Source organism: Lontra canadensis, unplaced genomic scaffold, assembly GCF_010015895.1.
Source record: "Lontra canadensis isolate GAN:19392208 unplaced genomic scaffold, GSC_riverotter_1.0 scaffold16, whole genome shotgun sequence".
Taxonomy (NCBI): Eukaryota; Metazoa; Chordata; class Mammalia; order Carnivora; family Mustelidae; genus Lontra; species Lontra canadensis.
The window spans coordinates 3,083,308-3,106,063 of record NW_022631010.1 but is presented as its reverse complement, the minus strand read 5'-3'; the positions used below and the strand labels follow the sequence as shown (position 1 = coordinate 3,106,063).

At 37.6% G+C, this 22,756-nt stretch overlaps 2 protein-coding genes across 6 annotated transcripts in view; one reads left to right on the top strand and one right to left on the bottom strand.

Moving 5' to 3' along the window:
- Positions 1–22,756, top strand: part of ASXL1 (ASXL transcriptional regulator 1) — a 77,283-nt gene that overhangs the window by 41,384 nt on the left and 13,143 nt on the right. The window lies entirely within an intron of this gene.
- LOC116868770 (small ubiquitin-related modifier 2-like) lies at positions 11,256–12,538 on the bottom strand. The gene is made up of 2 exons (XM_032859413.1): positions 12,478–12,538; positions 11,256–11,593 (listed from the first exon to the last, which is right to left on the bottom strand). The coding sequence occupies exons 1-2, from the start codon at positions 12,536–12,538 to the stop codon at positions 11,316–11,318; spliced, it is 339 nt and encodes a 112-aa protein (XP_032715304.1). The 3' UTR covers positions 11,256–11,315.

Genomic DNA, 22,756 nt, shown 5'->3' with positions numbered 1-22,756 from the left:
GAGGGGTTGAATTAAGTGATTATTATAGTTAGCATTTATTGAGCTTTTAATTTGTTCCAGGAACTGGGCTAATAGCTTTTCACGTATTGTCAGTTTTTTAAAACTCTTTATTTGGAAATAATTCTCAATTCACAGAAAAGTTGCAAAGATAAAACAAAGTAGTATAAAACACTCTTACTCCATTTACCCAGATTCAAAAATTGTTAACACTTAACATTGGTTATCATGGATGTTGTTTTTTTTGAAATGCATTCTCTATCTACTGAGGTGAATATATATTTTTTCACTTTTAGTCTGAATGTTAAAGTAACCTCTGGGATAAAACTCATTTGATTATGATACATTGTCCTTTTTATGAAATATTACTGGATTTGATTTGTTAAACTTATTAACAATTTTTATATCTATATTCATGACGTGTATTACAGTATAGTTCTCTTGTAATATAGTCATCTGATTTTCATGAACGTAAAAGTAATGCTGTCCTTGTTGAATGAATTGGTGTCTTAGTCTGTTTGGGTTTCTATAACAAAATACCACAAACTGGGTAGCTTACAACAATAGAAATTTTTTCCTCAATCTGGAAGCTGGAATTCCAGGGTTAAGGTGCAGCATGGTCAGTTATAGACTTTTTTTAACTCACCTTAGTTGTAAACTCTGTCGGATTTTTTTTTCTAAGAGCACTAATCCACCCTCATGATCTAATCACCCCCACAGGCCCCACTTTCTAACACCATTGCATCAAGCCTAAGGACCTGTGAATTTGGGGGGGATATGTTCAGACCATAGCAATTGGGAAATATTTCTTCTGAAATATTTTCTGAAAGTGTCTTTATTAAATTTAATTACTTCTTCCTTTAATGCTTAATTAAATTCACCCGTGAAGCCATCTGAGCCTGGAAATTTTTAATTTCAGATTCAGTTTATTCTACAGATACAGAGGTGTTTAGGTTATCTGTTTATTTTGGGGGTGAGTTTCAATTTCTGTCCACTTCATCTAAATTGTCACAAGTATAAGGATATTTATGGAGTCTGTAATAATGTCTGTGCTTTCTTCCTTTTATCAGTGATTTGTGCCTTCTGTCTTTACCTGTTACTCTGGCTAGTGGTCCATTCATTTTAGTGATCACCTCAAAAATCAGCTGTGGATTTCAGTGATATCTCTTCTTGTCTATTTTATTGATCTCTGTTTTTGTCTTTATTATTTTCTCTATTTATGCTTGAATTGGGTTTAATTTGCTCCTTTCTCTTTTCCAGTTTCTCATGATAGAAGCCTTTTCATTTTTCCAAGATACGCATTTAACACATACAACAAAATTTGATATGTTGTGTTTTTATTTTCATTCGATTCAAAATACCTTTCTAATTTTCCTTTAATTTCTTCTTTTTTTTAAAAGATTTTATTTGAGAGGGAGAGAGAGAGAGTGTGTGTGCGCACATGCACATGAATTGGAGGAAGGTAAAAGGGAGGGGGATAAGCAGACTCTCTGCTGAGTGTGGAGCCTGATCTGAGCTGAAGTCAGGTGCTTAACCAACTGAGCCACCTAGGTGACTCTGATTTCTTCTTTACTGGATATTTAAAAGTATGACATTTAGCTTCCCTATATTTGGGAAAGAGAACTTTTCTGCTGTTGATTTCTCATGTAAATCCATTGTGGTGAGATAATATACCTTGTGTGATTTGAATCCTTTAGAATTTTCTGAAGCTGTGCTCGCTTCAGCAGCACATATACTAAAATAGAATTTTCTGAAGCTTGTTTTATGGCTCAGAATAAGGTCTGTCTTGAAAAATTTTCCATGTGTACTTGAAAAGAATTTGTATTCTGTTGTCACATGGTGTTGATTAGTTTGCTGGTTGATAGCATTGTTCCAATCTTATGTATTTTTTTTAAAGATTTTATTTAATTATTTCACAGAGAGATAGTACAAGTAGGCACAGTGGCAGGGAGAGGGAGAAGCAGGCTCTCTGCTGAGCAGGGAGCCTGATATGGGACTTGATCCCAGGACCCTGGGATCATGACCTGAACCAAAGGCAGCTGCTTAACCAACTGAGCCACCCAGGCGCTCCCAGTCTTCTTTATTTTTATTGATTTTTTAAACTACTTTTTCAGTTACAGAGAAAATTGACTAATTGTGGATTTAATTCTTGTTTTAGTTTTACCCGATTTTACTTCATGTATTTATCTTGCAGTTAACTTAAAAGGTACATAAACATTTACGATTGTCTTCCTCCTCATAAACTGACTCCTTTGGCATTTTGCAATGACTTTCTTTAACTCTGGTAATATTCTTTGATCTGAAATCTACCTTCTCTTATAATAACACAGCCCCTCCTGCTCTCATTCAGTTCATATTTGCGTGATATATAGTTCCATCCTTTTATATTTCAAGTGGACTTTGTTTGCAGGCATCATATAGTTGGATCTTGCTTTTACCCAATTTGATAATCTCTGCCTTTTTATTGGGGTATATAGACCATTTACATTTAAAGTGATTACCATGGACACTGGGGATGGTATGTGTTGTGGTAAGTGCTGTATGTTGTATAAGACTGATGAATCACAGACCTGTACCCTGAAAAAATAATATATGTTAATAATAAAAAAACTTTTTAAGTGATTACTGATGTTCTAGAGTTTAAATCTACCATCATGTTATTTGTTTTCTTTTTGTCCCATCTGTTTTTTTGTTTTTTGTTTTATTTTTCTGCCTTCTTTTGGATTAAGGATTTTGAAAAAATATTTTCAGTTCTCTTTTTGTCTCTTGTTGTTTTAGTGCTTGCTTTAGTGTTTACTAAGGCAAGATATTTAATTTATCACAATCTGCCTTCAGATAATATCCTATCACTTTACCTGTAATAAGAACCTTACCAGTAGTACACTTCTACATTCCATCCTCAGTCTTTGTGCTGTAGTCATACACCTCGCTTCCACATGTTTTAAACCCTGCAATACATTATTATTTTTCATTTAAACAGTCCATTGTCTTCTCAAGATATTTAAGAAATAAAAAAAGTTTTATTTGTACCTGTATATCTTCCATTTTTGGTGCTCTTCATTGCCTGTGGGTTATATTCCGATTCCCATATGGTATCATTTTCATTCTGGTAGAAGGACTTTTCTCTAATATTTCCTGTCATGCTGTGTACTGCTGATAGTATTTGATTGATTGATTCTAGAGAACACATGAGCAGGAGGGGCAGAGGGAGAGAGTCTCAAGCAGACTCTGCACTGAGCTCAGAGCCCGACTTGGGATCTTAGAAGCCTGAGATCACGACCTGAACTGAAACCAAGAGTTGGTCACCTGACTGTGCCACCCAGGTGCCCCCTACTGGTGATAGTATTTTAAAGTGTTTGTATATCTGAAAAATTATTTTCTTTTTAAAATTATTTTCTCTTTTTAAATTTTCTTTTTATATTCTCTTCTTTTTAAAATTATTTTTCTCTTTTTAAAAATTATTTTCTCTTTTTAAAGTGTTTGTATATCTGAAAAATTTTCTCTTTTTCCTCTCTTTAAAAAGATATTTCCCTGATACAGAAATCTGGGTTGACTGTTCTTTCTTCCTGTGCTTAAGGAGGTGCTCCACTGTGTCTAGCTTGCATTATTTCTGATGAGATATCTGCTGTTTTTTTATGTTCCTCAGTGAGTAACGGGGTTTTTTCCCTCCTCCTTCCTGGCAACTTTTAAGATTTTCTTTTTGTCATTGTGTTTCAGCAGTTTGATTATAATGTACTTTGGTGTAGCTTGCTTTCATGCTGCCTGTGCTTGGGTTTTGTTCAGCTTCTTGGATCAAATTTGGTAAATATTTAGCCATTACTTTTTCAAATATTTTTCTCCTACACCTTCGCTCTCCCTTTGGGACTGTAATTAAATGTATGTTTGGCTACTTGAAGTTGTAGCTTACTGATGTGCTGTTCATATTTTTTCAGTCTTTATACTCTATTTTGGGTGGTGTCTACTGGTATATCTTCATGCTCACTCATCTGTTCTTCTGCAGGGTTCAGTTTGTTGTTAATCCAGACATTGTATTTTTTTTTTTCAGCTCTAGAAGCTCTGTTTGGGTATTTTTTAATATTTTACATGTCTCTGCTTAATGTGTTCAGTGTTCAGCACATGAAATACAGATACAAGACTTTTTTTTTTTTTGGAAGACTTTATTTTTATTTATTCGACAGAGAGAGAGCGATCACAAGCAGGCAGAGAGGCAGGCAGAGAGAGAAGGGGAAGGGAAGCAGGCTCCCCGCTGAGCAGTGAGCCCTATGTGGGGGTCGATCCCAGGACCCTGGGATCATGACCTGAGCTGAAGACAGATGCTTAACCCACTGAGCCACCCAGGGACCCCCAGATACAAGAACTTTTTAAACCCTCTTCTAGTTCTGTCATCTGTGTCAGTTTTCGATCTGTTTTCTATTTATTTTTCTTGTCAATATGGGTTAAATTTTTTGGTTCTTTGCATTCCTAATTTTTGATTGAATGAGAGACATTTATATTTTACTTTGGATTCTATATATTTTTGTACTTACGTCACTATTTTTGAGCTTTGTTCTGGAATGCAGATAAAATTACTTGAAACTATATCCTTTTGAGTCTTGCGTTTTAAGACTGTTAGATGGTGTTTATCCTTCCTGTGTCTATAAAGCTATACAGATATATATGTTTTTTAATTTCCTTTTCTTTCTTTTACAAAAATAGCTTTTATGTGTTCTTTTCGTTCATTCTTTCTTAAATGCTCATCACAGTCTTTTTCCTTACAGTTCTGACATTCTTACTCAGGCAGTAATTACTTCTGCCCTGACTACATCATTAGTCTCTTAATATTTGTCTGGTTTTCACATTCTCTGCCTCTCTGATGCAGTGTTCAGACTGCTGTTAGAATGATGCTAAAGCACAACTCTGATAATGTCACTGCAGTGCTTTTCAATGCCAGCAGCAGTGGGATTCACATTTTACGAATTATTCCCCTGGGGCATCTGGGTATCTCGGTTGGGCATCTGACTCTTGGTTTTGGCTCTGGTGGTGATCTTAGGGTCGTGGGATTGAGCCCCATGCTTGGCTCCGCACTCTGCAGAATATGCTTGGGATTCGGTTCTCTTCTCCCTCTGTCCCTCTCTTTACTCGTGCATGTGGACATGCACACTTCTCTCAAATAAATAAATATAATCTTTAAAAAAATTATCTCCCTAATGGCAATAAAAATATTTTGAGTTTTACACTTGTTTATACATTATAACTCGATATAAGTCAGCATTTAGTTTTCTATAATTTGTTCACTGAGAAATATACTCTAAAACAGAAATTTAAAAATATTTAAAAATTATAGTTTATTTTAAAAATAATTTAACAAAAGTGTATTAATGATAGAGGATATATTATGTTTCAGTTAGTCTTACCTACTTTTGAATAGTTTGGTCTATTCAGATCTTATATAATCATTGATTTTACTTTGTAACATACCTGATGAAGAGTTTATATATTCGGTGTAAAAACGAAAGCCCTGCTGTTTTCTTTGTGTCCTTTGTATTCGTATCATCATCATCACTCATATTTTTCGTGTTATCTCAGATCCACCATTTCTTTATGGTAATGTTTTTAAGCCTGATTAAAATTAGATAAGAAAGTTGTTTATCTAACAAGGCATGTGAAACATGTTGAAAACAAGTAAGTAAATTTCAGAATACTGAACGTGAAGTAGGACTGACCTACGAATTGAGAAAGGGCAGCACTGTCAATCCATATATCAAATAGGGGAAGTTTAATTTAGTTTTAGATTAAAAGTACGTGTGTGGGAGTCTGTGGGTGGCTCAGATGGTCAGGCGTCTGCCTTTGGCTCAGGTCATGTTTTCGGGGTCCTGGGCTCAAGCCCCGTGTTTGGCTCCCAGCTCAGCGGGGAGTTTGCTTCTCCCTCTGCTTGGTACTCCCCCCTGCTTGTACTCTCTCTCCCTCTCAAGTGAATAAAATCTTTAAAAAAAAAAATTAAAAATGTGTGTGTGTGTGTGTACACACACATTTCTTTGTGGCATTACTGGCCCCATCAGTAGATTCATTCCTGCCTGAATAATCCCTCCTGATTATTCCATATGGCTAAGTATTTCATCCGTGTTGTATCCATTAGCTTTTACTGTATAACAGATCATCCCAGAACTTGGTGCCTTAAAATAATTGTATACTTAATTCACAGTTCCTTGTGAGAATTGGTTGGATGGGCTATTTTTTTAGCCTGGCGTGGGTCAGATTATCTAAGGTGATCTAGGCTGGGCTCTCCTGTATCTGGTCAGCTGGAGGGATGGCTGGAGGCTAGATATGTTAAGCAGAATTCTAAGATGATCCCTGATAACCTGTTCCTTTTATCTCTTTATCTGTCATGGGGGTGAGAACTTCCATTTGCTTCTCACAATAGAATATGGCAAAAGTAAAGAGATTTTACAGGTGTAATTAAAATCCCTGGTCAGATGACTTTAAGTTAACTCAGAGAAGGATTATCTTGAGTTGGCCTGACCCAGTCAGGCAAGCCCTTTAAAAGAGGACTTGGAGGTCTGAGATGGAATAATTGAGCAATTCTCGCTTACTGTGAAGAAGCAAGGTGCCATATTGTGAGAGGGCCATATCACAAGAACTATGGGGAGCCTTAGGAGGTGACTTCAGGCCCCAGCTGACAGTCAGTAAGAAATTGACGTTAGTCCTACAACCGTAAGAGATTGTTTCCCGCCAGTAGCTCGGTGAGCTTGGAAAAGAACCCTGAGCTGTAGAAAAGAAAAGCAGCTTGGTTAACACTTTGATTTGAAACTTAATGAGCCCCTGAGCAGATGACCCAGCTAAACCATGCTCAGATCCCTCACCTCTGGAAACTTGAGATAGTAATAAATGTGTGTTGTTTTAAACCACTAACTTCATGGTAATTTGTTACAAGACAATATAAAATTAATCTGCTGGATAGTTTAGGATAGCCTTATATTACAATTTTATACTTTTCAGAATGCAATAGAATCATATAATGTGTTCCCTTTTGAGACTGGTGTTTTTCACTCATCATAGTACTTGGGATCCATCCAAGTTGTTGTGTTTATGAGTACCATTTCCTTTATTGTTGAACTGGTATTCCAATTTACGAGTATACCACAGGTTGTATATCCATTCTCCATTGAGGAACATTTGAGTTGTTATTAGTTTGGGGCTATTAAATATAAAGACACTGAAAATTCATATACAGGTTTCAGTGTGAAAATGTTTTTATCTCTAGGATAAATACCTATGAGTGGAATTGCTGGGTGATATCCATGTTTAGCTCTGTGAGAAACTGCCAGACTTTTTTTCCAAAGTGGGAAAGGTATCATCTGCTAGGCTTAATCACCATGAAACTCTGTTCCCAATGGGACCTCTAATATCCCATTCTTCTTCTAAATTTCAGTTTATTTAGATCTATATAAAATCGTGGCTTTTTATTTTATTCAATGTGTTATAATCTATTATTTATTTAGCTGTTCAGATTGTTCCTAATTTGGCTGCTAGGGATTTTGTCAATCTGGCTTCTATGTCCCTTTGACATATTCCCATTATTCTTGGAGTGCTATTGCCAGAAAGGTGATGTAGCTTCACTGTGTACTTTCCTTGTCCCAGCCCTTTGTATTAGTCATTCCTCCATGGAGCCCTGGTTCTTTGAGTATATAATAGTATTCAGAAGCCATGATTTGGGTGCTAGATGTGCTTGCTGCTATTGGGGTGTTCTGACACCAGTTCTTCCCAGTGACAAGAGTCTAAGGAAAATTTGGGTGTATTTACTACATATATGTATATGCATTTACATCTATATTTATGTTTAGCTCTATCTGAGCATGTTAAAAGCCATGAGTTTACACCAGTACCACAAATTCTAATGCAAGCCCAGAGGGTTCTTTTCTAAAGTTTTCTCCTTTTCCATATTTGTAACTACCTTCTCCAACAGTAAGAGATCTAGCTCCTGTTTTTCCTTTTATTTAATATATTTACTTGTTTGGTCCTCCCATCCTCTTATATAATTAATCTCCTCCCCCATCACTACTGCTGCCTTTCCCTGACGAAGATGTCCTCTTTATCCCTCTTGGACTCCCAACACCCTGTATTGGACTGGTTCCCTGGGGTTGATTGCCTCACCTGCTTCAGGCTCTGATTGCCTGCACCAGTGCTCTCATATAAATGCCCTCCTCACCCAGCTTGGCTTTGGTACCCTGCCCCTTGTCATTCCCTGTTGGGGCATTTTACCCTTGAGCTCCGACTCAACACCATGCCACCCTTGTGCATGCAGACCTTTTGTGCTCCACTCAGGGTCTGATACCCTACTGTCAGTCACCAGGGCTCCTCTTCTCCCTCCGGTGTAAGGATAGATTAGTTTGGGGAAGAATATGGCAGCTTCCCCCTTTTAAAAAAGAATAGTTTGCCCTAGGCATCTGGGTGGCTCAGTCAGTAAGGTGTTTAGCTCTTGGTTTCAGCTCAGATCTTGAGATCTCACAGTCATGGGATGAAGCCCTGCATCTGGTTCTGAGCTCAGTTCGGAGTCTGCTTCAGATTCTCTCTCTCTCTCTCCCTCTCCCATTCACTCTTTCTCTTTCTCAAATAAATAAAATAAATACAATCTTTTTAAAAGTTTGTCTGTTTTTTATAGAATTTTTTAAAAAAATTAACTTTTGATACAAGTGCTTTGTCAGATATATGTATTGCAAATATTTTTTTTTCCAGTTTGTTGGCTGCCTTTCATTTTTATTTATTTTTTAAAGATTTTATTTATTTATTTGACATAGATCACAGGTAGGCGGTGGGGGGGGGGGCAAAGCAGGCTCTCGGTTGAGCAGAGAGCCCGATGCAATGCTCGATCCCAGAACCCTGAGACCATGACCTGAGCTGAAGGCAGAGGCTTAAACCACTGAGCCACCCAGGTGCCCCTGCCTTTTTATTTTTATTACGGTGTCTGTGATTAGAAGTTTTCTTTTTCTTTTTTTTAAAGATTTCATTTATTTATTCAACAGACAGAGATCACATGCAAGCAGAGAGGCAGGCAGAGAGCTGGGGGTGGTGGGAAACAGGCTCCCCGCCGAGCAGAGAGCCCAACATGGGGCTCAATTATGACCCCAGGATTATGACCTGAGCCGAAGGCAGAGGCCTCAACCCACTGAGCAACCCAGGCAACCCTAGAAGTTTTCAGTTTTGAAAAATTTTATCACATTAAGAGATACATAGTTAATGTTTTTAGAAAACTGTCCAGTAACACTGATTAGTTAATTAGTTAAAATAGGCTTCATGCCCATCATGTAGCCCAATGCAGGAACCCTGAGATCAAGACCTGAGCTGAGATCAAGAGTTAGATACTTAACTAACTGAGCCACTCCGGTGCCCCAACGGAGAAATACTGTATTATATTTCCTTCTAGAAATTTTATATTTTTGGCTCTTACATTGAGGTTTGTGATCCAAATTAATTGTCGAGTATAATTGGAGATAGTGGTTCAAGTTTGTGTTTCTGTTTATCTAGTTGTTTCAGCTTCATATAATGACTTGCCTTCTCCATTGAATATTGTTGGTGCCTTTGTCCAAAATTGTATACGTAGATACGTATACGTATACGTAGTTATGTATACGTAGATATGTTTTTGTACTCTGTTGCACTGGTCTGTTTATCTTTATACCAATATCATACCCTCTTGATTTTAATAAGTCACAAAATCATGTGGTGTTGTTAGTAGCATGAGTCTGCTAACTTTTTCAAGATTGTTTTGACTGTTCCTGGTCCTTTAAGTTTTCATATAAACTTTAAAATCATCTTGTCAGTTTTTACCAAAACAATGCCTATTTGGGTTGCATGACTCTATAGTAATCAGTTTGCAGAAAATTAACATTTTAACATTGATTTTTTCCCCCTAATCCATGAACATGGTATGTCTTTCCATTGATTTAGGTCGTCTTCTTTTTTTTTTTTTCTTTTTAGCAGTGTTTTATAGTTTCCATTCATGTCTTGCCTGTCTTCTGAAATTTTTTAAGTTTCTTTAAATTTTGAATTTTGCTATTGCAAGTGGAAATGATTTTCAAATATTTTTTTTTCTTTAATGTATTCAGTTGATCCTTTAAAAAAAAAACTGCATAAGTTCTTACATTATCATATTTGCTTTGTCATTCTTTGCATATTATTTTTGTTCTGTACCAGAGTAAGATGCAGACATAATGTCCCTTTCTCTCTAAATACCTACTAAAAACCTACTAATATACCTACTAAATACCTACTATAACCACATTGCAGTTATCAGAATCAATTAACATTGATAAAGTACTGCTTGTTGGCTAATCTGCATACTTAATTCAAATTTTGCCTGTTGTTTTACTAATGCTAATTATAAAATTCTGTTTGAGGGCACATCCAGTCCTGGATCACATGGTGCAATTTTTTTGTCAAGTCTCTTTCATTTCCTTTAATCTGGAAAAGTTCCCACAAATTTTGTCTTTGGTGACCTTTGTATTTTTTTAGTACAGACTACTTACTTTTTTTTTTTTTTTTTTTAACAGGAAGTTTAAAACAACAAAATGCTTGACTTGAAGGGAAAATGATCTAGGAATCATTTCTTTTAGAGTAATTTATCCCTGCTTAAAGACAGATTGCCATATATAACAGCTATGTACAGAAATGTTATAAAATTGTTCTTGGTTTTACAATGATAAGTGAAAAACATTTAAAATTCTACAATTGAACAAGGAGTGCAAGGATTTTTATGTTCTTTTTTTTGTTGTTTTAACAGAGCAAAATAACTTACTGGAATATAAAGATAAGAGCTGAATGGCTGAATGAGCATGCTACTAATGGAGAAGGGGGTCTTCTCACAGAAGCAGTATTTTCCTCTATCCCATCTGTACTTTATGTTGATCAAAATAAACCATTAGCCATTTAGTTAAAAGCAACAACAACAATAATGTGCTTGTGCACATACATGGTTACTGTATGTATAATAAGGAATGGGGAAGGGGACAATGAAAGAATCGAGAAAACTATACTGTAGTGGTCAGGATATGGTGGACCCAAATTGTGGCTTTCTCATTGAGAATGTCTTCTTGGTCTGTAGGAAGAGTTCTTTGTTGTTGTGTTTTGAAGATTTTACATATTCATTTGAGAGGGAGAGAGACATAGCACAAACAGACAAGAGGGAGAGGGAGAAACAGGCTCCTCGCTAAGCCTGGAGACCCATGTGGGCCTCAATCCCAGAACCTGGAGATCATGACCTGAGTTGAAGGCACATGCCCAACCATCTGAGCCATCTAGGTGCCCAGGAACAGAGTTTTAGAGTAAAGTAGCACATTCCCTTCTTAGTAGACACCTGTCTGCTGCTGGAATACATCAGTTGTATCTTCATCCTCCATTTCCAACTGTGCAGGTGTGTCTCTCTCATAGATTGGCTGCCTATCAGATCGGAACCTGATCTGCATAGGCAAACCCTGTCGTTGACAATGGGCTTTCACGAGTTTACTGAGTGGTGGTGTGTGCCTTTTAAACTGCGCTACAGAACTATCCTGCCTTGTCACCTTGAAGTTAATAGGATTGTTGTTCTCAGTCTTGACTCCATTCCTTGGGCTTTTCAGTGGTCCTGGTGAGTGCCGGAGTCTCAGGTGTCACTTGACCAAAGAGGTGTCCCAGGTCTTCCCCCAGCGAGCACCCAAGCAGCACCAGGAGTGGCAGAAGAAGGGCCATTTACTTCTAGAAAGCTCCCCAGTCTGGGTTTGTCTGATGTTTTTTCATTATTAGATTTAAGTAATAAGTTTTTGACAGGAATATTTCAGAAGTCCATCTGAGTGCATTAGAAGACAAATGACCTCTTTTTGTCTGATTTCTCATAATTCAGTCACTTGATTGAGGTGGTGTCTGCCATTTTGTACACCGTAAATAAGTATCTTGTGAAGAGGTACATTGAGTTTATATAATTAGACTCATCAAACTTTCATCCACTAGTTTTAGCATTCCCTGATGAGTGTGAGTCCTGCCTGAAACAATCTCTATTCTTATGGTTGTCAAGTGGTGATTTTTAAAATTCATTTGACATTGGGGTACCTGGGTGGCTTAGTGAGTTAAGCCTCTGCCTTCAGCTTAGGTCATGATCTCAGGATCCTGAGATTGAGCCCTGCATTGGGCAGCGCTCTGCTCAGCAGGGAGCCTGCCCCCCCACCTTCCTCTCTGCCTAGTTGTGATCTCTCTCTCTGTCAAATACATAAAATGTTAAAATACATATATAAAAATTCATTTGATATTTATTAATTGGCATTCTGCGGTAAGGAAAAGCCGCCTTTTCTCCATCATTTGTTTATTCATTATGGATTTGTGTGTTCTGACTTTACTATTGAGTTGTTACTGTTAGTAGCTTTAATGCATGAATTGTGCAAAGGTGGCCAGCGGGACTCCCTTCACCATGGCTTTTGTGTCCTGACAGGTCCCCCTCATTCCACACATTTTTTTTTTACTTTTTTGCTTTCTGGCCCAGCGAGATGTCTGGGCTTATTAGCTTACATTTTCCAGCCCCAGCTTCGGAATCAGCCATATTGCCAGGGAACTCAGGATCCTCTTCGTTCAGAATAGTGGACCTGTATACATCTATGTCTGTTTTTGTAGTTGTCTGTCTTTACACATTGGTTCAGAGTAATACCTTCAGTTCCAGTCTCTTAACTGCAGGCTTCATCTGAGCTTTACCCCTTTCCAGATTTATGACTTGCTGCTCCAACTGGTGAAAATCCTGGCTCTCATTTACTTTATATCTTATCATTTGCTCAGTTCAGAATAAACATTTAATGGTTTCATAATTGCAGGCCCATTCCATGGTGAAAAACAAATCTATTAAAAGGAGGGCTCACTGTTTATGGTTTATTTAGTTCTTGAGCCCAGTGTACATTGTTAAAATAGTGTGTTCACAAGTTACTTTGGGCTAGGTCCACCCCTTCCCTCCTTCAGTGTGCTTATGTTAGTCATTTGAAATACTTTAAAGTTTTCTGCTAGTGTCACAGTACTTTCTCTCAAGGGTCTGGGAAAACAGGTACTCCTAATATATTGCTGTTAGGAATATAAATCCATGCAGCATTTTTTGAGGGGGATTTGGCATTGTTAACAAAATTAACATTTGCATTTCACCTTTGACGTCTTTCACCTTTCTACTGCAGGAACTTACCCTGAAGATGGACCTTTAATAATACAAAAGTACAGATTCATGAGGTTATTCAAGACAGTATTTCTGGGGCACCTGGATGGCTCAGTCATCAAGCATCTGCCTTCTGCGCAGGTCATCAGGGAGAGGGAGAAGCAGGCTTCCTGTAGAGCAGGGAGACTGACGCGGGGCTCTATCCCAGGACCCTGGGATCAGGACCTAAGCCGCAGGCAGAAGCTTCACGACTGAGCAACCCAGACGCCCCAATAGATAAAATCTTTAAAAAAAAAAAAAAAAAGGCAGTATTTTTATTTGTGAAATGTTAAAAGCCACCTAAATGCCAGTCCATGGGTGAATGGGTGTGTAAATAAACTTTGCTATCTGCATCATGGAATTTTATGCAGCTGAGAATGAGTGAAGACTGTCTATGAAATGATTGAGTGATTTGAAGGATATATGGTTATATGAAAAAAGCAAGTGCAAAATAGTGTGTATGGCATTCAGTTTGTCAAAGGAGAAATAAAATAGATGTGTATATAATCATCTGTGCAAAAAGAACCCCAAAAAGAAACCAGAAACTAATGAAACTGGTTACCCAGCAGCAGGTGGGTAGGAGTGGAGTGCACAGTTGGGGGTAAGGTGGGAAGAGAAGGGATGAGGGCAGTGTCAGTTCTCTGAACATAACCTTCTGTGTAGTTTGGGCTTTTATAACCATGCTGTGTTTCACACTTAAAAATTAAGTAAAACAAAAAAGATGAGTAAAAACCAAAATGGTTTACAAACAGAAAAGATGAAGCTAATGCTGTTAATGGTGATAAAATGCTTATATGATCAGACACATCAGTTTCAGTCTTCCTTCTGAAGGTTGATGTGGGAGCCATCCTTTCTTCTGTTCTTTCTCCTGGTCTGTTTGTGGGGGAGGGGGGCAACTGTTCTGAGAAATTTCCTGGGGCACAGAACTTTTAGTGCTAAAACTAGCAAAGTCCCAGACAAATTGGGGTGAGTTGGTTACCCTGTTTGACATACATCTGTCGGGGCGCCTGGGTGGCTCAGTGGGTTAAGCCTCTGCCTTCGGCTCGGGTCATGGTCTCGGTCCTGGGATCGAGCCCCACATCGGGCTCTCTGCTCAGCAGGGAGCCTGCTTCCTCCTCTCTCTCTGCCTTCCTCTGCCTACTTGTGACCTCTCTCTGTCAAATAAATAAATAAAATCTTAAAAAAATAAATAAAGACATACATCTGTCAGTTTTCATGGGCTTTCCCTTCATCACCACCTTGGGAGTTCTTTTCAACTATCTTTTGTGATGAGGTTTCTCTTCTAGATCTTGTGTCGATTTAATTTTTGTTTTAGTTTAGTTTGGTTTGTTGTTTATTGTTGTTACTATTTGTGGAACAGATTCTCCAGTTACTTCTAGGAGGTAAATTATTTGAAATGTTACATGTCTTTATCCTGTGTTCCATACTGGATTATTGGTTTGACTTAAGAATTTTAGAAGAAGGGTGCCTGGCTTGTCCAGTCAGAAGAGTGTGTGACTCAGTCTTGGGGGCATGGGCTTGAGCATCATGTTGAGTGTAGAGATTACTTAAATAAACCTTAAAAAAAAAAAAAGAATTTTAAAAATTAACACATTCTGGGGTGCCAGGGTAGTACAGTCAGTTAAACATCTGACTCTTGCTTTGGCTCAGGTCGTGATCTCAGGGTCATGAGATCGAGCCCCACCTTGGACTCTGTGCCCATTGAGGAGTCTGCTTGAAACTCTCTCTCCCTCCTTCTGCCCCTCCCCATCCCCACTGGCACATACTCTCTCTCTAAAATAAATAAATTAAAAAAAAAAAACAAACAAACAACAAAAAACTACATTCTCCGAAACTGCTCTTGAGAAGTGTGATGCCATTTTGATTCCTTTGTGAAATGTTCTCTCTGAATGGAAGATTTTAGGATCTCTTTTTCAATTCTCTTTCTGAAATTTCATGGTGCAGTGCTGTGGAATGGGTCTTTTTCATTCATTGTGAGGGCATTTTGCCTTATTGAATCTGGAAACTCAAGTCTTTCATTTTGGGAAAACATCTTGTATTTTGGCCTTTTCTGTTTTCTTAGAACTTCTGTTTGTTGTGAGACTTTCTTTTTTTTAAAGATTTTATGTATTTGTCAGAGAGAGAGAGCACAAACGCAGGCAGAGTGGCGGGCAGAGGCAGAGAAGCAGGCTCCCCGATGAGCAAGGAGCCAGAAGCAGGACTTGATCCCAGGACCCTGGGATCGTGACCTGAGGCGAAGGCAGCAGCTTAACCGACTGAGCCATCCATGCTTCTCATGTTGTGGGACTTTCTTAATGCATCCTATTTTCTTTTTCTTCTGAGTCAGTTCTTTGGAATATTACCTATTTGTTGTTGTTTCTGGGAGTTTTGTTTTGTATCATTTTGTGTTTCTAGCGGATTGCTCACATTCACTGATGTTCCTTTATTTATTATTATTTTTTAAAATAATATTCTGTACTTTTTGTTTTGGGGCTATCGCTTTGAGAACATTTACTGTGAAATCTTCATTATCTCGGTTTCCTTTCACGTCTTTTGGTTTTGGTTGCTGTTTAATCTGACAGTTGTGCTATCTGGTGGCCCTTGATAGGTCGTTCAGGGTGAGAGAACTGGCAGATTCTGTGCTTGCAGGCACTGTTGTTGGATGTGATGGAGAAGGGAGACCCAGATCCCTTTTTTTTGTTTTCTTTTTTGAATCCCCAATTATCTGCCAGAAGGTCTTTCCTCTTAGGCTGGTCACTTTTTCTGGGAAGAGAAATCCTTTCCTTTCTTGCTAGCAAGCTGAGAGCAGGCTCCTGGTGAGGTTGCAGGGCTGCCAGCGTGCAGAGACCTTTGGGAGCCAGATTGGAAAAGGGAGCCAGCCGATGGTGTCACTCTTTTTTATGTCATCTTTGACTTACTGGTCCTTTTTAGAGCAAGGCATCTCACATCCTCCCTCGTTCCTTGAGCTGGTATCTTCTATTCTGGACCCTCTCTGGTACAGTACAACCAGAATTAAATCTCCTATTTTTTTTCTGAGGCTAGAGGTGGATATTGCCTGATTGTTTGGGGACAGAAAGGAGACCTGAGGGGTCTAACTTCTGGCTCACACTTCCAACAAGTTCTCCTATTTTCATTCCCGTGCCTTGCCCCTGTGTGCAGTGATTCCTGGACCTTTAATCACTGCCCTCTTGAGCGTTTTGCAGTACTCACTGGCCAGATTTTTGGCTTTTCCCTCTGTAGCCTCAGACTTCAGCTTTTCCCTGCTGAGTCAGTTACTACCTGATTTCCTGCTATCCGTTTTCCAAAATTCTGTTGACATATCTCACCTGCCTTTTCCTCCCCCTTTCCCTTTGTCCATCTATACCTTTATTATTCCCTTAGAGTCATTCTAAAGAGGCTTCAGCAGGGTGCAAAGAATTGTGTCCATTTCACCAATGTTTAAATGGAAGTTCAGGCCTTTGTACAAAGAAAACGAGTAATGACTTCGACCTCCACACCTCCAGACCAGGACCTACCCTACCCCTATTTCTTCACCTGCCACCCAGGCCTTTGGTCCTTGTTCTTTCCCAGTAGCAACCACTGTTATTAATGTGTATCCTTCCTATTCATGTATATCCGTTAAAAATGTGTAGTCTGTTTATTAGGCATATTTTAATTTCTTTCAACTACTGTTTTCAGTAGTGTATCATATCAATATACCTGATGTTATTTATCCAGTCCCCTATTATGGATGTTTAGGTTTTTTTTGTTGTCTTTTTTTTTTTTTTTTTTAACTATTACAAATACTACTACAATAATCTCCATTTACTTTTGTAGTCACCCTTTGCAGATGAGTAAGAGTTTTCCCGGAGAACTGTTTCCTTAATGTTTTAATGGGTAAAATGGAGATGATTTGGAGGTTTTCATTGAGGCTTGATGAAAACATTTCGTTGATTAATAAAAAAAAAAAAGGATTTATTTATTTATGTATTTGAGAGAAAGCACACATAAGCAGGAGTGGGGGGAGGAAAAGAAGAGGAAGAGGATGGGGAAAGGAATCTCAAGCAGACTCAGTGCTGAGCTTGGAGCCCAGTGAGAGTCTCCATCCCACAACCCTGAGATCATGACCAGAGCCGAAACCTAGAGTCAGATGCTTAACTACCTGAACCACCCAGGTGCCTCGGCAACCATCATTTTTTACCACAATTTGATTTTACCTTATAAAGTTGAAGATGTGCCTCCCCTCACATTCAGTAATTCTACTCTTAGGTATATAACCTAAAGAAATTCTTGCATATATAAGGAAGTTCATAATCCCATTGTTTGTAATAGCAAAACATAATAAACAATATAATGTAAGCAACTAATATCCATCGGACAAAAGAATGGTAAATAAATTGTGGTGTATCTATAGAATGAATAACAGAAATGGAAAAAACTGCACTTGTGTGTATCAGTATGTAGGGAGGCCAGGAACACAGAATTGGATAAACAGCAAGTGTCAGAAGAGTATGTACAGTATGCTGTTGATACAAAGCTAATTCAAAAGCATGTAAAATTTAAAAATATGTTATTTAAGGATCTATACATATCTAGTTGAACCATTATGAAAAATAGAAGTCAAACACAAAATTCAGAAAACTCATAACCTGGGGAGAAAAGAGGACAGAATCAAAAGTGGCAACCAGAAGGATTGATGGGATTGGTAATGTTGCACTTATTAAGGTGGGTTTTTATTGTTCTTTATCCTTTAGTTATGTTTTTTGGGTTTTATTTTAATTTAAATTTAAGTAATTAACATATAGTGTATTATTAGCTTCAGAGGTAGAGTTCAGTGATTCATCAGTCTTATAGAATACTCAGTGCTCATTACATTATGTGCCCTCCTTAATGTCCATCACCCAGTTACCCTATCACACCCTCTGCCCTCCAGCAACCCTCAGTTTGTTTCCTAGGTCATTAATATTTTTTTACATTTTATTTTGTACCTGTGATGAGAAAAGTAGAATTATAAAACTTCCAGATCTTTTCAAAAATTTTACTGAGAGACATGTTTTCTCTGTAGTCCGTAATCTCTTAACAATTCTGAAATCTAAAATATATTTTTTAAGGATTTATTTCTTAGAGAGAGTGCTCATACACACTGGGAGAGGAGCTGGAGAGGGAGAGAGAAAGAAGCAGACTCCCTGCTGAGCACAGAGCCCAACTCGGGGCTCGATCCCATGATCCTGAGATCACAGCCTGAGCTGAAACCAAGAGTCAGAGGCCCAACCAGCTGAGCTACCCAGGCACCCCTAAAATCTAAAATATTTTGAGAACTGAAAAAAATTTTTCCTAACTCATTTGGCAGTAAAACCTGTCTTGTACTAAACTCATTTGGTGGCAGAACTCTGATCCAGACTGACAGGGCTATTTATTTTAGTTGATATATGCATACATGTTATTTCAAAAAAATGTTAAAGTGTCTTTAATATATGATATATGAAAACTATATGCACTGTATTCACCCCCCAAATTCAAGAAATCCTGAATTCTAAAGCACATCTAGATCCAAGGGTTTCAGGGGAGGGCTCATAGACCTGTGGTCACATCACCATTGACTAGAAACTTTGCAGTGATGGGTGACAAATCATAGATGAGAATTTGTTTTATTTCTGGTTGATGGAAGCTTCTTCTTTGTCTTTAAGAAGACAAAAAAACTCAGACAGTTTTTTTTTTTCTCTTTAAACTGTATTCCAAGAGTGTGTTCATTTTTAAAATAACAGCTCTTTTCTTTCTTTGACAGCTATAGTATTGAAACTGCTTGTGATAATGCAAGTGAAGTTCAAATTCAGTAGAACTTTTTTAACATTAAGTATTTTTAAAAATGAAGTCTTTTCTAAACCATACACAGAGGTTGTTTTGCTAGTTTTAATTCCTCTTCAGGATTCATATAATAAAATCAAAGCATCACTAATGGACCATTTTCTTCATTGTCTAAAGTTGAAGTTTACCCTTGGATCTGTAAACTTTTTGTACACATTAATAGTTTTTTTAAAAAAAGATTTTATTTATTTATTTGACAGAGATCACAAGTAGGCAGAAACAGGCAGAGAGGGAGGGGTGGGGAAGCAGGCTCCCTGCTGAGCAGAGAGCCCGATGCAGGACTCGATCCCAGGACCCTGAGATCATGCAGAGCTGAAGGCAGAGGCTTAACCCACTGAGCCCCCCAGGCGCCCCACATTAATAGTTTTTATGTGGTTTTTACAAATTCTGATTAAATTCATTATGTTTTCAGAACTGTCAAATTCGGTAAGACATTTTTAACCCAGCTTTATTAGGATGGAACTCACAGAAAGTGTACAGTTCAGTGGCTATTAGTGTATTCAGAAGTCATGCAGCCATCGCTATAATCTGATCCCAGAACATTTTCATCACTCCCAAAAGAAACCCCATATCCTTTAGTGGTTATTTTCTGTTCCTCTTTTATCCTGTTCTCTTGTTGCTCAATTACTAGAACTTTCTAAAAGAGCGGGTCCTCCCTTTTTTTTTTTTTTTTTCAGGAGTGTCTTGGTTCTTGTGGCCCTTTGCAGAGTCAGGTTATATTAAAAAAAAAAGTTTCATTGAGATTTTACTGAATTTACAAGTCATTTTGGGGAGAATTGACATCTTTACAATGTTGAGTCTTTGTAATATAGAAGATGGTATGGCTCTCTTTAAAATTTAAACCTTCCTTTATAAAGTTTTATTTTCTTCATAAGATGATTGTATTTCTTTTGTGAAATTTGTCCTTGAGTATCTTATATTCTTCTTATATATTACATTTTCTAATTGGTGATGTTATTGCTGAGTTTTTAATGTGCTCTTGAATCTCACAACCTTGCTGAATTTCTTACTAGGTCTGAATCTCTTGGCTCTTCAGTGTAGATAATTATACTGTCTGGAAAGGAGAACACTTTCTCTTTTAATCTCTTTTTTAAAATAAGTATTGTTAGGAATTCTGGTATACTGTTGAATGGTTGGCATGCTCTTAGTTTTTAATAATTTATACTCAACAGCTCTCAGATCAGCCTTCCCTAAGAAGCCATATTCATTTCTTGCTCTGAATGTGTTTTATCAGCTCGACAAAGAAAGAAGAGGCATAGCTGAGATTTATTTATCTGTTTTTCCAGTTCAGAACCTAATCTTGGGCAATTGAAATTTTATCCATTGAAATTTTAGTGTTCTATTTATTCATATTTGGGACTTGTTACGTTCACAGTGCCTTTTATTATTGTTTTTTAAAAATATCTGACTTGGGGGGGCCACCAAGTGGGTGGCTCAGTTAAGCATCTGCATTCTGCCTTAGGCTCAGGTCATGATCCTGGGGTCCTGGTATCTAGCCCTGTGTTGGGCTCCCTGCTCATGTTTTTCCCTCTCCCTGCTGCTCCCCCGTTTGTGCTCTCTCTCTCTCTCTCTGTCAAATAAAATCTTTCAAAAAACGATCTTTTAAAAAAATTTAAAAATCTGACTGGGGGTGCCTGGCTGGCTCAGTTGGTAGAGCATGCGACTCTTGATCTTGGGATTTTAAGTTTGAGCCCCATGTTGGGTGTAAAGATTACTTAAAAATCTTGAAAAAAATCTGACTTAGGGGAAGATATTCAGGTTTATTTATTTAGTAGTAGTAGTATTTTCATCAGTAGCTTCTTTTCCAGTTGCCTTGCCAAACTAGTATACTTTGTATATTTTAAGAACACTTACTTGTGTTAGGAGGTGAATATGGGTAAAACGTATAGGCAAGTATTCTTAGTGCTGCTTTTACTCTTCCAGCTTTTCTGTAAATACGAAATTATTTCCAAAGACAGTGTTTAAAATGTATTTGTTTGTAAAAGTAACACATGCCCATGATCAGTATTTAAAAGGATCCAGGACAAAGAATTCCTGCAACTAGGGGCGCCGGGTTGGCTCAGTGGGTTAAGCCTTTGCCCTCGGCTCAGGTCATGATCTCAGGGTCCTGGGATTGAGTCCCACATCGGGGGCTCTCTGCTCAGAGGGGAGCTTGCTTCTCCCTCTCTCTCTGCCTGCCTCTCTGCCTACTTGTGATCTCTGTCAAATAAATAAATAAAGTCTTAAAAAGACAAGTGACTCAATTTAAAGATGTGCAGAAGACTTGAACAGATACTTCAAAAAGGAAGATAAGAGAATGGCCAGTAAGCATATGAAAAAGTGCCTCGGTATCTTTAGTTATCAGAAAAATGAAAAATAAAACCCCCGTGAGGTACCAGTGGATCTCCCGGCATGGCTACATATGATGAGGATTTGGAGCATCTGGAACTCCATACTGTGCTGCTGGGAGTGGTAATCTTTGGAAACGTCTGGACGTTTTTTTCTTATTTATTTTATTAAGATTTGTTGAATGTTGAGTGTCATCAACATTAGACTGACACAAAAGAATATACTGTATGAGTCCATAAAGGCCATAAATAGGCAAAATGAATTTTTTGTGATAGAAATAAGAACAGTTGTCTCAGTGGTGTGGTAGGGCAGTGTAGAGTCGGGTTGACTAGAAAGGGGCACAGTGGAACTTTTAGGGATGTTGGACATGTTCTGTATCTTGATAAGCACTTGTCAGACTCATCAGATAGTGTATTTAAGATCTGTGCATTTTACTTTATAAAGTTATACCTTATTTTAAAAAGTAAGAAAAAGGACACAAGGGGTACACATTGATCCAAGAGCATTCCCCTATATAAGTGCCATAATTATCACACTCAGGAAATTTAGCATTAATTGCAACCCTTCTATATCTACTATGCAGTTAAATTTAAATTCCCCAGTATTGTCTTTCATAACATTTTAAATCAAGTTTCAACAAAGAATCACTCATTACCTATTAACTTTTTAAAAAAAGTTTCTTGATAGAAAATATCCTTGCAAAAAAATTGACGTCTTGAGTTTGAGAGCATATTACGTGATTCCTACAATTCTCAGTAGCCCATTTCATTTGTTTCAGATGTCTACGGTTAATGTTTGGAAATTTATGATATCAGATGTCTGAAGTTTATATGGAAAGATTAAGGATCTTTAAAAAGGCAGAATTAGAATTGCAGATCTTGCTTTCATTTTCTTAAATGTTTTGTTCTGTTTGCTTTTTACTGAAAATACATGGCTTTGGAAATTTGGGGTAGCTTGAATTGCAAACAAGTGGGCAGTATTTCTGTTCAATAATGAGATTTGTAGTCAACACTAGGTTCCCCTAGACTCTGTGGGACCTAAAGAAAGGAAATTTGCTTTTGCTTTTAGTGACTTAGCTGTCAAAGAAGCAGTTAGTATTATAATTGTTTAAATGTTATTTTTTGATCACAAAAGAATATACATTAATAGTAAAAAATACCCCAAACAAAAAGAAAGTCCTCACAACTCTGCCACCTAGAGGTGCAGTGGCTAACACACGTGAGGAGTATCCCTCTTGTCTTTTGTCTGCACACATGCTCACACAATTTTGTTTTTTAAATAGATGATGCAATCATAATGTATGAATTTAGCTGCTTAATTCACTTGGTGCATCATCAGCATTTCTCATTAAATAGTCTACAGTTTTACTTCAAATGACTGTCCACAGTAGTGTTAAAAATATTTTTTGTTTAAAAACTTTTTTATCGTAAAAATGTA